At 42.2% G+C, this 15,848-nt stretch overlaps 1 protein-coding gene across 1 annotated transcript in view; it reads left to right on the forward strand.

Moving 5' to 3' along the window:
- Positions 1-15,848, forward strand: part of phf24.L (PHD finger protein 24 L homeolog) — a 77,865-nt gene that overhangs the window by 47,960 nt on the left and 14,057 nt on the right. The window contains exons 3-4 of the mRNA XM_018267287.2: positions 5,937-6,122; positions 15,300-15,378. Coding sequence (XP_018122776.1) covers positions 5,937-6,122; positions 15,300-15,378 — 265 coding nt within the window. The remainder of the gene's footprint in view (positions 1-5,936; positions 6,123-15,299; positions 15,379-15,848) is intronic.

Below are 15,848 nucleotides of genomic sequence, written 5' to 3' on the forward strand. Positions count from 1 at the left end.
TATATATATATAATAGCCCAAAACACACGGCAATATAAATACATGTTTCATTTATATACTGTATTAATATGTCTCAAATGAGGGGATAAATGCACTGCTTACTCCGTGTATAACCAATTCTATGTAAAATATCCTAGAACACATGGATGACAAAATACAGTGCCAATTCCATGTATAATACCCCAGAACACACAGCAGGATAAATACAGGACCAATTCCATGTATAATACCCCAGAACACACAGCAGGATAAATACAGGGCCAATTCCATGTATAATACCCCAGAACACACAGCAGATAAATACAGGGCCAATTCCATGTATAATACCCCAGAACCCACAGCAGATAAATACAGGACCAATTCCATGTATAATACCCCAGAACCCACAGCAGGATAAATATAGTGCCAATTCCATGTATAATACCCCAGAACACACAGCAGGATAAATACAGGGCCAATTCCATGTATAATACCCCAGAACACACAGCAGGATAAATACAGTGCCAATTCCATGTATAATACCCCAGAACACACAGCAGATAAATACAGTGCCAATTCCATGTATAATACCCCAGAACACACAGCAGATAAATACAGTGCCAATTCCATGTATAATACCCCAGAACACACAGCAGATAAATACAGTACCAATTCCATGTATAATACCCAGAACACACAGCAGATAAATATAGTGCCAATTCCATGTAAAATACCCCAGAACACACAGCAGGATAAATACAGGACCAATTCCATGTATAATACCCCAGAACACACAGCAGGATAAATACAGTGTCAATTCCATGTATAATACCCCAGAACACACAGCAGATAAATACAGGACCAATTCCATGTATAATACCCCAGAACACACAGCAGATAAATATAGTGCCAATTCCATGTATAATACCGCAGAACACACAGCAGGATAAATACAGGACCAATTCCATGTATAATACCCCAGAACACACAGCAGGATAAATACAGTGCCAATTCCATGTATAATACCCCAGAACACACAGCAGATAAATACAGAGCCAATTCCATGCATAATACCCCAGAACACACAGCAGGATAAATACAGGGCCAATTCCATGTATAATACCCCAGAACACACAGCAGGATAAATACAGTGCCAATTCCATATATAATACCCCAGAACACACAGCAGGATAAATACAGTGCCAATTCCATGTATAATACCCCAGAACACACAGCAGATAAATACAGAGCCAATTCCATGTATAATACCCCAGAACACACAGCAGATAAATACAGGGCCAATTTCATGTATAATACCCCAGAATACACAGCAGATAAATACAGTGCCAATTTCATGTATATTACCCCAGAACACACAGCAGGATAAATACAGTGCCAATTCTATGTATAAAACCCCAGAACACACCTCCTTTGTTTTGTGGTTAATTCATTGGTATTGGGGGCTTAAATCCACCATTGGCAGTGATGTATATTAGTGCAGTGATTCCCAATACTGATCAGGAAACAAAGAAATTGGGCCATATCACATAACTCTCCCATGAATCCATGGGGTGCGCGGTGGCTTATTAAGCTGTTACCTGGAGCAGGGTGACCCCAGCAGACTGTATAATTAGGCACCCCCACATCTCTTTTAGCACTCAGCAATTTGTTTTAATTAGACCCAGGGGGACGTGAGCTGCACAAGAGGTGTAAGCGGCAAATCATCCCTGAAAGGTTTAATCTCTCGCACGTCACGGAGCTCAATGGCGGCACTGACGCTTCTCCTCCGTTTGAGAAAAGCAAGTGTCACACTGACCTTTTCAGCAAATGAGAATCTCACATCAATGAATTATTAAACAGGCGACATACCACTAATATAGATGGCAAGATGGGATTAAAGGGTAACTAAAATATAAAGGGCAAAAAAATGTAACATTTTCCATTGATAGTGACCTTTCATGCCCATCCTCCTCCTTATTCACCTCTTACTTGCCCTAAACTGTGTGATTGAATGAAGGACAATTTAAAGGCGAGAAGGTTTCTTGGCGCCTTTTCAGTTGGTCTTCAATTTTTTTAAATATTGACCTTTGCCTACTGCCTTTTTCCAGATTTAAAATGGGGGGTCAATGACCCTAGAAGCCATATAACAGTGGCTCTAAGAGGCTATACTTATATAATGTTACAGCCATAATAATTTAAGATCCACTGCAAACTGATTGCATCATTTTAAAAGTTAATTCAACGCTTATTTACCCCGACAAGGGCATATTTTTAGTTCCATTTATTCAGATCTTTTTGACTATAACATACAGAATGAGCTGCACAATGAATAGTAGCAGTGAGACTATCGACATACAAAGGGTTTGTATCTGACCTTTTGTTTATTTCTGATTTATACAAAATGATTAAAATGTTGCTCTGTCACCTTCATTCACAAGTTCATCCATTTCAAACGTCAGAATCTCAGCAGCACAATCCTGGCACGGTCCTCTGGTGCCCCGTAGGGAAAATTGCTTGTTGCCTGAAATTGCTGAGAAGCTGAACTGCAATTAATCATCTGTAAACCTATTTATTTTATATTTATCTGCAATAACATTTGAATAAAATCTTTTCCATACCTTGCAGAACCATTGTTCTAATTGTCTAGCTATACAGATATAGAATCTCTGTTATACAGATAGCTAGAATCTCAGCTGCCATAAAGCAGGACAGGACTGCTGCTTACAATGGGGATCAGATAGGATCTGTGCAGCCACTGGGACAGAATGTTCTGTTATACAGATAGCTAGAATCTCAGCTGCCATAAAGCAGGACAGGACTGCTGCTTACAACGGGGATCAGATAGGATCTGTGCAGCCACTGGGACAGAATGTTCTGTTATACAGATAGCTAGAATCTCAGCTGCCATAAAGCAGGGCAAGACTGCTGCTTACAATGGAGATCAGATAGGATCTGTGCAGCCACTGGGACAGAATGTTCTGTTATACAGATAGCTAGAATCTCAGCTGCCATAAAGCAGGACAGGACTGCTGCTTACAATGGGGATCAGATAGGATCTGTGCAGCCACTGGGACAGAATGTTCTGTTATACAGATAGCTAGAATCTCAGCTGCCATAAAGCAGGACAGGACTGCTGCTTACAATGGGGATCAGATAGGATCTGTACAGTCACTAGGACAGAATGTTCTGTTATACAGATAGCTAGAATCTCAGCTGCCATAAAGCAGGACAGGACTGCTGTTTACAATGGGGATCAGATAGGATCTGTGCAGCCACTGGGACAGAATGTTCTGTTATACAGATAGCTAGAATCTCAGCTGCCATAAAGCAGGACAGGACTGCTGCTTACAATGGGGATCAGATAGGATCTGTGCAGTCACTGGGACAGAATGTTCTGTTATACAGATAGCTAGAATCTCAGCTGCCATAAAGCAGGACAGGACTGCTGTGGGCTAATATACACAAAACTGGCAATGCATTATTCTACATTGTGTAATGTACAAGGGGGATTAAACATACAATTGTCACTGCATTGTGTACTTTAGGAGCTATTATACTTGGAATTGGCTCTGGGATGCCATGAGGAAATATTTGTATAGATATAAAAACCCTCCCCCAACACAAAAAAAACACCCTCTGCTGATGGTTGTGTTTGTGCCTTATAGGCCGGTACAGTAAGATCCTCTCCAATGACATACACACTAAAATATACAGTACACAGTTTAAATAAAACATTTATCCATTTTCCCCTTATTAAAATCTCAGGATGAAATGATGTCCCTGGATTGGAGCAGCCAAGTGTAATTCCCAATGGAAGTCACTGGAGATCCCGTGCCAAGTTATCACCCTTGCACAATAAGCTCTTGCCAACATCAGCTACATTCGGCCATGTGCCCAATGGCTACTCCAGGAGTAGGGTTACCGGTGGTCCAGTTTTCAACTGGGTAGCCTTGTTTCTGAAGGGGCTGTCTGATTCTGACTAATGCTACTGAACTGCACAAATCCACAGAGCCACAAGTATGTAGTAAAAACACTGTTTATTTTAGTTTAATACAAAAGGAAACATTGGCCCTATGTCTTTTGTGCCCTATAGTTCATGGTCTCAATGTAACAACCTCCCACCCACAACATCACAGGCCACCTCCTGATGTAATGACTTTGCCCATGACATCATCAGTCCGACTCTTGGTTTTTGTGCCAATAAAGGTGAAAACCATAGCCAGGAAAGACTATAGGGTTCATTTAGTTATTGCACCACAATTTATGCTTAAGTGTGGGTGTCCTGGAGTCGTAATTTCTGCCATCTTGGGTGGGAGTGACATGTGTATCCTATTCTTTTGGTGCAACTAGGCTTCGGTGAGCTGTGGTGTGGCTACCCTGGAGCTCCTACCTGGTTCAGAGGTCGTGGTTGCTCCAATGTTGATGTTGTTGGGTTTGGCGCTTAGTTCAAATTCTGCTTAAAGTCAACATTAAACTATAGCCTAACTAAAGAAGTAGCTAGAAATGTTGTACATGATGTTTTGTGCTTCTGTACCAGCCCAAGGCAACCACAGCCCTTTAGCAGTAAAGATTTGTGTCTCCAAAGATGCCCCAGTAGCTCCCCATCTTCTTTTCTGCTGATTCACTGCACATGCTCTGTGCTGCTGTCACTTACTGAGCTTAGGGAGCCACTCACAATATACAGTACACATAGAATAGAAATGTCACAATATAAGGCTGATTAGTAATTAATACACATAATTACTACATGGCAGCACAGAAACCAGTGCAATTAGCATCAGAATTGAATAATCAGCAAACCTGTAGCATCAGCTTATATTACAGCCAGGGAAGCTCATTTTCTGCTGGATAATTAGTGACGAGCCCTAAGCTTAGCTTCTCAACAGCCAATCAGAGCCCACTGAGCATGTGAGTGTCACAGACACTTTCCAAGATGGTGACCCCCTGTGACAAGTTTGAAGTCCTGGATCATTGCTGCTATTGACAAGCTCAAACTTTAGCCTCGTGCAATAAGTTCACTATATAAAATAGGACATTTTTAGCCATATTAATTGTAAGGCTTTAGTTGTCCTTTAAATGAGCAAATGATGATGAAGTTGATACTGCACCAGCAGGGACATCTATGGGGCCAACGTGCACCATCATTTCCAACCAGAGAATGGGACCTTCTCATTGGGCTTGTTGAACGGATAGGGCCACACCCTGTGATTTAGTTGCCGGCATGGCCCCAGCATGAAGACAAAGGGCAGCAGGCTGAATATGAGACCATTTTAGGGGCCATGAAACGCACTATAGAGGCACTGAATCTTATTTATCCTTTCCAGGAAACAAACACTATCCGAATTCCATAGAACCCTCAGCCAAGCCATTACCAGGAGGCTTTTAGCTCCATGCCTCGCAGGTCTTTAAGGGAACGTGAAAATCGTTGCAGCTTTTGTTTGTTACGTTTTAAATTCCGCCGCAGACACGAGCTACTCAATCCATACGCTGCACTTTCCTCCCTGAGATCGGAAGGAATCAATATCCCAGCCATTTATAACTCTATCCGGAAGCTCAATATTCCATTTAAGCGCTTGCACTTGATGCCTAAAGTAAATACTATTCAATTACCCGAGTCGGCACAAGGCAGGGCCTTCGTCTCTCCTTTCTAGAAGGGGCCCCTTATGTCCGACTTGTAATGAGAAAAACTTTGTTCTGCGCCGGACAGTAATAAAATAGAGGAATAGGGATTTACTAACAGACACAATGATTAAATCTGCAACTTATGGCTGCAGGTATAGGGGCCCCATGAGAACCTTAATTCATATACAGTTTCAATAAATATTGGTAAAACAAGTCAACCTCTAAACATTGTGGGGGCCTGAAATGTAATTTGCTGTGGGGCCGGGTAATATCTATTTGCGCTGCTGTATATGAGGCACCTTCTGTATTTAGTTATTTCCCCCTTTTCTCTGCAGGTCACCAACGATGAAATGTGTGAGATCTGTGAGGTGTGGACAGCAGAAAACCTCTATCCGTGCCGAATCTGCTCCAGGGTATTTCATGATGGCTGCCTACGTCGGATGGGGTATTTACGTAATGATAACACCCTGGAGGTGACGGAAATGGCGCACACAGAGACCGGCTGGAGCTGTTACTATTGTGTAAGTAAAAGAAAAAAGGGCAAACAAGGTGGGACTTGTAGCTTTCGGTATTGCCAGAGGGGTCCCTATTCAAAGGGTTACACATCTCTATAATAACAATATCCTGATGGTATAAAACAGTCTCTATGATGGGAATTCAGCTATTGGGGTGGGACTTGTGTCTCAGTATCACACTTTATATCATATATTAAATATCATGACAGCCAGCGGCTGAGTACAATATGTGCTGTGCCTGGTTCTGTAGATAAAACCTTAGAGGAGCCAAAGAGCAAAATGCCCTCAGGGGAAAGCAGAAATCAAAGGGAACGACTGGGGGAATTAGAACCTCGTATGGAGGATGGAATAAAGCCAGTCTTGCCATCATTGTATCAATAGAGATCCTCGCACACACTCTAAAGTCTTCCAACAAAGATGCGCTGCCTGTTTTTATCTATTCCCAAAGCATTTCACAAAGAGGGAATATGAAATAAAGGGCCAAAGGGCATCCTGGGAGTTCCATTTCCAACCACTTGTCCTAAGCCTAATTGGGAAGAGGCTGGGAAAGAAAGAAAATATATTAGAGGTCAGGGAGGGGTTTTAAAAAAGTGGGGTCTTGTTTTTTGTAATTGGATCGGAATTGTCCCTGCCCCTTCCTGTCTGGAGGAAAATCAGATTATAAATGAATTAAAGGTGTATTTGGAGACCAAATTCATCTGAATGTAAAAGAATTTTATTTTGCTTCAAAAAATTTTCATTTAAAACCTGGCCGGCCAGGAACCCAACATATAACAATATAAATACATAAAATTGTTTATAAATGATTCAGGTAGGTAAATTCACAGTAATGGGAATTTTCCAAAATTCAATGATTCCCCCGGTCTTATAACAAGCATTATGTAGAGCAAAATCGGTGTGAGTTACAGTTCTCCAACTTGGAAGTATTACGGTGGGAGTTATAGTTCTCCCATTTGATAATCAAGTAAAAGATAATTTTCCCAAATGGGTTGTCAGGCTTATTATGTGGAGATATATGTAGAGAAGGTTACAGAAGGGGTTAATTGGGGCGTCCCGCACACCCCTCTCTTTCCAGCTACATGTGACCCTGCGTTTCGGTCCTTCCTCAAGGTACAGTTGGGCACGGTCACTTAGCGCTGGATCCAGTAGCCTTTTCGTGATGTCTCCACTTTACAAGTAACTCTTTCCGAAAATCCAAGATGGCGTCTGATGTGTCTCAGCTCGTGCGTTCCACTGCGGAGCTCAAAACTCCGAACTTGCTCACACCGTATCTCAGCAATTTACTGGTTTTCACAGTTTCACAATTTCACGAGTCCTGGTATCTTGCAAGCGCTTGATCAAGTCTTTTATAGGCGAAACGCGACGCAGTATCTAGGGGCCCATTTACTTAGTTCGAGTGAAGGAATAGAGGAAAAAAAGTTCGAATTACGAATGGTCGAATATGGCTACTTTGACCATCGAATAGGCTACTTCAACCTTCGACCACGACCTTCGAATCAAACGATTCGAACTAAAAATCGTTCGACTATTCGACCATTCGATAGTCGAAGTACTGTCTCTTCAAAAAATTCTTCGACCCCCTAGTTCGCCACCTAAAACCTACCAAGGCCAATGTTAGCCTATGGGGAACGTCCCCATGGGCTTCCTAACAATTTCCTGATTGAAGGATAATCCTGTGATCGATGGATTAAAATCCTTCGAATCGTTCGAAGATTATTCCTTCGATCGTAGGAATGGTCAAAATCCTTCGACTTCGATATTCAAAGTCAAAGGATTTTACTTCGACGGTCGAATATCGAGGGTTAATTAACATTTTTATTTTTGTTGAATTTACCCCATAATCGTGAAATCATGAAAATCGTCAAGCAATCGGCATTTAAAAATTATGTATTTATATAAAAACTGGCCGGCCAGGTTTTAAATGAAAATCTTTTAAAGCAAAATAAAATTCTTATACATTCAGATTAATTTGGTCTCCAAATACACCTTTACTTCATTTATTACTGTTTTGTTATCTTCAAAAAGAACCTTGGGGATTTAAGGTGTGTTCCAGACCAATTAAAAAGACTTCTCCTTAATGCCACATGAGCTCTATTAATTCTTATTTTCAAAATCAGATTAGGCAGTTTATATGGAATTGAGATTGACTGAAAGCTTTTTTTTTTGGTGGTTTGGCTCCTAAAGGGTCAATGTGATATATTAATATATTGGCTCAAATGGAGTTTCATTTTCTTGTTATTATTATTATTATTATTATTATTATTATAGCGCTTTCTGGGTGCTCTTCCTAATGTAAAGATTGTAACGATGACACTTGTGTATTTGTATATAGTCAGCGAGACCCAGGAACCTGCTCCTCAGTATAGGACTGTGGATCCAATGCACAGAATGTCCTACCAAGGGAATAACTTACCCAAATATACACGGAATTACATACAATAAACACATGAGCTCCCAGCAGAGGAACAAACAGATAAGGTGTTGGTCAGACAAGGAATGTGCATTGGAAGTAGGGATGCACCGAATCCAGGATTCGGTTCGGGATTCGGCCAGGATTCAGCCTTTTTCAGCAGGATTCGGAATCCTTCTGGCAGGCCGAACCGAATCCTAATTTGCATATGCAAATTAGGGCCAGGGAGGGAAATCGGGTGACTTTTTGTCACAAAACAAGGAAGTAAAAAATGTTTTCCCCTTCCCAGCCCTAATTTGCATATGCAAATTAGGATTCGGTTCGGTATTCGGCCGAATCTTTCACAAAGAATTCGGGGGTTCGGCTGAATCCAAAATAGTGGATTCGGTGCATCCCTAATTGGAAGTGCCACAGTTGTTGTTTCCCAGTGATTGGGGCAATGCAGGGGGGGGGGAATGTATTTCTGTTGTTACTTAGGTGCGTCCCACTTAGTTATTCTGCCCTACACTTTCCAAAGGATGATTCTGCCGCCGCATGGATTCATTATTAATGGCCCATTATTATGCTCAGAATGGAGTGTCTCTGCTTAAAGGGACGGAGTTGACAGGCGATGGAATAATCAATGCTGAGAGCTGGGGGCAGACACGCGGCACCAAAGCTGAAATGGCAAATTCTTGCCTAACTCCCAGGGGGGCGTCACTCTCACTCTCTATAGAAATAATCAGCCCCCCCTATTCTCAGAGCTTTCTGACCCTAAAGCTCCCCATAGACACAAAGATTATTCTTGCCGAAGACCGATTTTAGCGAAGTCCGACCAATCCTTTGAAATTATCGTGCGGTTAGTGGGATTCGAACGATCGAACATCTTGCGATTTTTCGGCCGACATCTGTCAGGAAATTGATCGGCCAGGTCAAAAAACCTTTGTCGGTCCCAGTGCAATGTATCTATGTTTGCAGGGCCAAGCAGCTCCCCTTTGTTTTCCTGCCAAATTGGTCTTTTTAATTGAGGGTAAATTCGTACGATCGTTCCGAGAAAATCGTGGTCTCAGATCTTTTAAAAATCTCCAGCTTAAGCCTCTGATTCTGGGGCAATTTGTATGGCGGCTGCATTAGTAATTACTGCACTTCTGCCCTCGTGTTCTCAACTTTCTATCTGCATTACCCAGAACCCCCCATTGCAATTCATATATGTATATAGGGGTTATGGGCAGCGTCCTTGCAGCTCTAGTGTCAGGGCCCTTTCCCACATCAATATATAAATGTGCTTTAATTGAAATACATGTTGAATGTTTGCCCTTTAGAGGGAGATTTGGGGTGAGTGTTTATTTGTGCCCTGGGTACCCCTGGAACTATAGCAGGGTGACACCCCAATGTTTCTATATATCTGTAACCTTGTTATGAGCTAAGGGGGCCCAGTCTGAAGGTCAGTTAGGGGGAGATTTGGGGTGAGTGCTTATTTGTACCCTGGGTACCCCTGGAACTATAGCAGGGTGACACCCCAATGTTTCTTTATATCTGTAACCTTGTTATGAGCTAAGGGGGCCCAGTCTGAAGGTCAGTTAGGGGGAGATTTGGGGTGAGTGCTTATTTGTACCCTGGGTACCCCTGGAACTATAGCAGGGTGACACCCCAATGTTTCTTTATATCTGTAACCTTGTTATGAGCTAAGGGGGCCCAGTCTGAAGGTCAGTTAGGAGGAGATTTGGGGTGAGTACTTATTTGTACCCTGGGTACCCCTGGAACTATAGCAGGGTGACTGTTACCCCAATGTTTCTATATATCTGTAACCTTGTTATGAGATAAGGGGGCCCAGTCTGAAGGCCAGTTAGGGGAAGATTTGGGGTGAGTGCTTATTTGTACCCTGGGTACCCCTGGAACTATAGCAGGGTGACTGTTACCCCAATGTTTCTATATATCTGTAACCTTGTTATGAGCTAAGGGGGCCCAGTCTGAAGGTCAGTTAGGGGGAGATTTGGGGTGAGTGTTTATTTGTACCCTGGGTACCCCTGGAACTATAGCAGGGTGACACCCCAATATTTTTATATATCTGTAACCTTGTTATGAGCTAAGGGGGCCCAGTCTGAAGGTCAGTTAGGGGGAGATTTGGGGTGAGTGCTTATTTGTACCTTGGGTACCCCTGGAACTATAGCAGGGTGACACCCCAATGTTTCTATATATCTGTAACCTTGTTATGAGCTAAGGGGGCCCAGTCTGAAGGCCAGTTAGGGGGAGATTTGGGGTGAGTGCTTATTTGTACCCTGGGTACCCCTGGAACTATAGCAGGGTGACTGTTACCCCAATGTTTCTATATATCTGTAACCTTGTTATGAGCTAAGGGGGTCCAGTCTGAAGGTCAGTTAGGGGGAGATTTGGGGTGAGTGCTTATTTGTACCTTGGGTACCCCTGGAACTATAGCAGGGTGACACCCCAATGTTTCTATATATCTGTAACCTTGTTATGAGCTAAGGGGGCCCAGTCTGAAGGCCAGTTAGGGGGAGATTTGGGGTGAGTGCTTATTTGTACCCTGGGTACCCCTGGAACTATAGCAGGGTGACTGTTACCCCAATGTTTCTATATATCTGTAACCTTGTTATGAGCTAAGGGGGTCCAGTCTGAAGGTCAGTTAGGGGGAGATTTGGGGTGAGTGCTTATTTGTACCTTGGGTACCCCTGGAACTATAGCAGGGTGACACCCCAATGTTTCTATATATCTGTAACCTTGTTATGAGCTAAGGGGGCCCAGTCTGAAGGCCAGTTAGGGGGAGATTTGGGGTGAGTGCTTATTTGTACCCTGGGTACCCCTGGAACTATAGCAGGGTGACTGTTACCCCAATGTTTCTATATATCTGTAACCTTGTTATGAGCTAAGGGGACCCATGGGGTTTTAGCCTGTAGTATATATTTATATAAAGATGTATTTGTACAGATGACTTTATGATCAGTGTATATGGATGGGTAGAAAGGCACCAGAGCTGTAGAAGCATCTCGTCTGTATATTAAAGCTTTGGCAGGGAGCTTAGATCATGCAGGAGCAGCTGGAATTGAATAATCAAATTAAATGCGTATTTCCGTGGGTGCAGAGCATGGCTCCGAGAGCCTCAGTGAAGGGTTAATGTATATTCACTCTGGTGAAGCCGGATCTTTCTTTGAAGTCTCCTGACGCAGAATCTCAGCGGTGGATGACTAAAGCCATTTTCTTGCCCTGCAGTTATGGGCTGTCTGTTCCCGACTTGTAATTATCCTTCCCTCGTCACAAGACGTTGCTTCATCTGCTTTCATCTCCCCCGGTGCTCGCAAGGTTGTGCCAGGGGCAGGACATATTAGGGCCCACACCAGCAACAGCCATTGCATCTCGGTGCCAAGAGCTAACAATCTAGAAAGAAAACGTGGCTAAATGAGGACTTGAATATTTTAACCCTATTGTCTGAATGGGAAAAGTCATTTAATGAGTTGAATTTTGTTTAAATGAAAAGGAATATTGTCTAATATTAATGTCCTACTGCCCAGGCCCAATTGGGTTGACGTGCCCTTTGCCTGTGACACTGAAAGCATGATGGTATTTACTAACGCGGCACAATGATAAATACAATATATTAACAGAAAATAACCAACCTTGTTTCCCAATATTAATATAGGAAATATAAAAGTTCCTGCAGGCTTTAAAAATGTAGAGTTATTGCAGCAGATAAGTGGGGTGTTTTTATGGCTGTTATTATCGTGGAGGCTCCAATGAAATCTTCTAATAAAACACATTATTCTCTGCTTGGGTCCCGCAGCGTCTGTTAATAAGAGACTGAGAAACATTCATGGAGTTATTGCCCAGAGATACAGAGACTTGTAGTTTAACCTCAGAACGTCTCACTGTGATTGGCTTCAAGGTCATCTTTAACCCACCAGGGAATTCTGCACTTTCAGAGGAAGACTCCATGGCTCTGGGTTCAGGATTCTCTGCTATATCACATAAAGTTAATGATAATAAAACAATCCTCTATCTCTCTCTATAAAGATAACTGGATATAGTATAAAGGGGTTGTTCACCTTTAAATGAACTTTTAGTACAGGTATGGGACCAGTTATCCAGAATGCTCGGGAGCTGGGGTTTTCCAGATAACGGATCTTTCTGTAATTTGGATCTTCATACCTTAAGTCTACTAGAAAATCATGTAAACATTAAAGGGATACTGTCATGGGAAAACATGTTTTTTCTCAAACACATCAGTTAATAGTGCTGCTCCAGCAGAATTCTGCACTGAAATCCATTTCTCAAAAGAGCAAACAGATTTTTTACATGCAATTTTGAAATCTGACATGTGGCTAGTCATATTGTCAGTTTCCCAGCTGCCCCCAGTCATGTGACTTGTACCTGCACTTTAGGATGGAACTACTTTCTGGCAGGCTGTTATTTCTCCTACTTAATGTAACTGAATGTGTCTCAGTGGGACCTGGATTTTACTATTGAGTGTTGTTCTTAGATCTACCAGGCAGCTGTTATCTTGTGTTAGGGAGCTGCTATCTGGTTACCTTCCCATTGTTCTGTTGTTAGGCTGCTGGGCGGGAAAGGGAGGGGGGTGATATCACTCCAACTTGCAGTACAGCAGTAAAGAGTGATTGAAGTTTATCAGAGCACAAGTCACATGACTGGGGGCAGCTGGGAAACTGACAATATGCCTACTCCCATGATAGATTTCAAAATTAAGTATAACAATCTGTTTGCTCTTTTGAGAAATGGATTTCAGTGCAGAATTCTGCTGGAGCAGCACTATTAACTGATGTGTTTTTAAAAAAACATGTTTTCCCATGATATCAGTAGCGTTCCAAGAGGGGGGATGGGCCCTGGTGCGTGACGCGCACCCGGGCCCCGCCTCCTCCGTACAGCCGAATTTCAGTGGTGTGCGGCGCTGCCAGGGGGCCCTGAGGGGTGCGGGTCCTGGCCCGCTCGCACCCCCTGCTCCCCTGGTAGTTCCGCCATTGCATGACATATCCCTTTAAATAAAGCCAATAGGCTGGTTTTTCTTCAATAAGGATTAATTATATCTTAGTTGGGATCAAGTACAAGCGACTGTTTTATTATTACACAGAAAAAGGACATTTTTTAAAATTTGTATTATTTGGATAAAATGGTGTCTATGAGAGATGGCCATTCCATAATTTGTAGCTTTCTGGATAACGGGTTTCCGGATCAGGAATCCCATACGTGTATGATGTAGAAAGGGATATTCGGAGCCAATTTCAATTGGTTTTCATTTTTTAGTATTTGTATTTTTTGAGTTATTTAGCTTTTTTTTCAGCAATTTTAGCTGTCCAAATTCCCCTAGCAACCATGCACTGATTTGAATAAGAGACTGGAATATGAATAGGAGAGGCCTGAATAGAAAGATGAGGAATAAAAAGTAACAATAACAATACATTTGTAGCCTTACAGAGCATTTGTTTTTTAGATGGGGTCAGCGACTCCCTTTTGAAAGATGGAGAGAAACAGAAGAAGAAGGCAAATAATCAAAAAGCTATAAGAAAAAAATGAAGAGCAACTGAAAAGTTGATTAGTATTAGTCATTCTATATTCTATATCCTATGACCCCCATTTGAAAGCTGGAAAGAGTTAGAATAATAAGGCAAATAATTAAAAAACGATAAAAAGAACAAAAAATGAAGGCCAATTGAAAATTTGCTTCTATAATTCTAAAACATACTAAAAGCAAACTTAAAGGTGAACCACCCCTTTTAAAGTGATATGGACTCTGATGTAGGTGCTTGGGTCAGACATATGTCCCAGGCTCATGTATAACCAATGGACTGTTATTGTACAGGAAAACTGGACTTTTTGCCTGTTGAACCCAATAGTTGGAGGCAATAAAACCATACACATGTGTATAGCTACAGGTATAGGAACTGTTACCCACAAACCCATTATCCAGAAAGCTCTAGTGGAGAGATCATCTCCCACCCACAGCAAGGGGGCACACTATGGGCTACATTTAAAGGGGACCTGTCACCCAAACAGAAAAGGCTGTATAATAAAAGTCCTCTTAAAATAAACATGAAACTCAAATTCTTTTTGTATTAAAACATCCTCTACCTGTTAAATTCGCATTTAAAACTCCCAGCTGTCAATCATATATTGCCTGCCCCTCCTCTATGCCTGAGGCACAAAGGCGGGGCAGGCAATTAAGTGACTCTCCATTCAGCACTTACTAAATGTCACTGCACTTCCCACATTCCCCCTCTCTCCTCACCATCTAATTGTGTAGCCAGTGCAGGCGCTCGAGCATCAGGCGCTCTATTCTGGAGCATAAACAAGATTTTGGCATGATCTAATGTTTGCCTTAATAACAGTGTCCACAAAATGGCGGCTGCCTGTTTCAAGTGATTGTGAATTCCAAGACTAAAAGAAACAACATTTGAGTAATTTATATAGTTTGAGTAAAGTTTATTTTGTTTGCGAACATCATAAAATAGGATTTGGAATTATTTCCAGGTCCCCTTTAATAAAGGATGAACAGACGGTTTGGCACAATGTTCATGTCTGGACTGGGATTCCAACTAGGCCCTGGCATGTCAAGTAGCCAGAAGCCCAATAATCAGTGAGTGTCTATGGAATCTTACGTTGGCCCTTCAGCATTTCTTACAACCCACAGATTTCCAGACCAGACTTGCCAATGACCATACAATTAATTACAATGTGGAGCCTTTTCAGCTTTTGGTAAACGTTTAGAGGAAATGTGTTTTTTTCTTTTTTTGTCTTTGGAGTCATTTGATGTTTCTCCATCTCACCAGGATAATCTCAATCTGCTGCTGACGGAAGAGGAGATGTACAGTTTGATGGAGACGTTCAGCCAGTGCAAAGTGATACCCGGTAAGTAGCTCCCACGGACGGGCGCATGTACTAACAGCACCAGAATCACTACTGGCACCAGGGATTACAGCACTGTTGCAATTAAATGTAAATTGGGTGCTCCACTGCATCCATAGTGCACTATTGAAATTGAATGTAAGTAGGGGCTCCACTGCATCCATTGTGAACTATTGCAATTAAATGCAAGTAGGGGGCTCCACTGCATCCATAGTCCACTGTTGCAATTGAATGTAAGTAGGGGGCTCCACTGCATCCATAGTGCACTGTTGCAATTGAATGTAAGTAGGGGCTCCACTGCATCCATTGTGAACTATTGCAATTAAATGCAAGTAGGGGGCTCCACTGCATCCATAGTGCACTGTTGCAATTAAATATAAGTAGGGGCTCCACTGCATCCATAGTGCACTATTGCAATTGAATGTAAGTAGGGGCTCCACTGCATCCATAGTGCACTGTTGCAATTGAATGTA

This window comes from Xenopus laevis, chromosome 1L (assembly GCF_017654675.1).
Source record: "Xenopus laevis strain J_2021 chromosome 1L, Xenopus_laevis_v10.1, whole genome shotgun sequence".
Classification (NCBI taxonomy): domain Eukaryota; kingdom Metazoa; phylum Chordata; class Amphibia; order Anura; family Pipidae; genus Xenopus; species Xenopus laevis.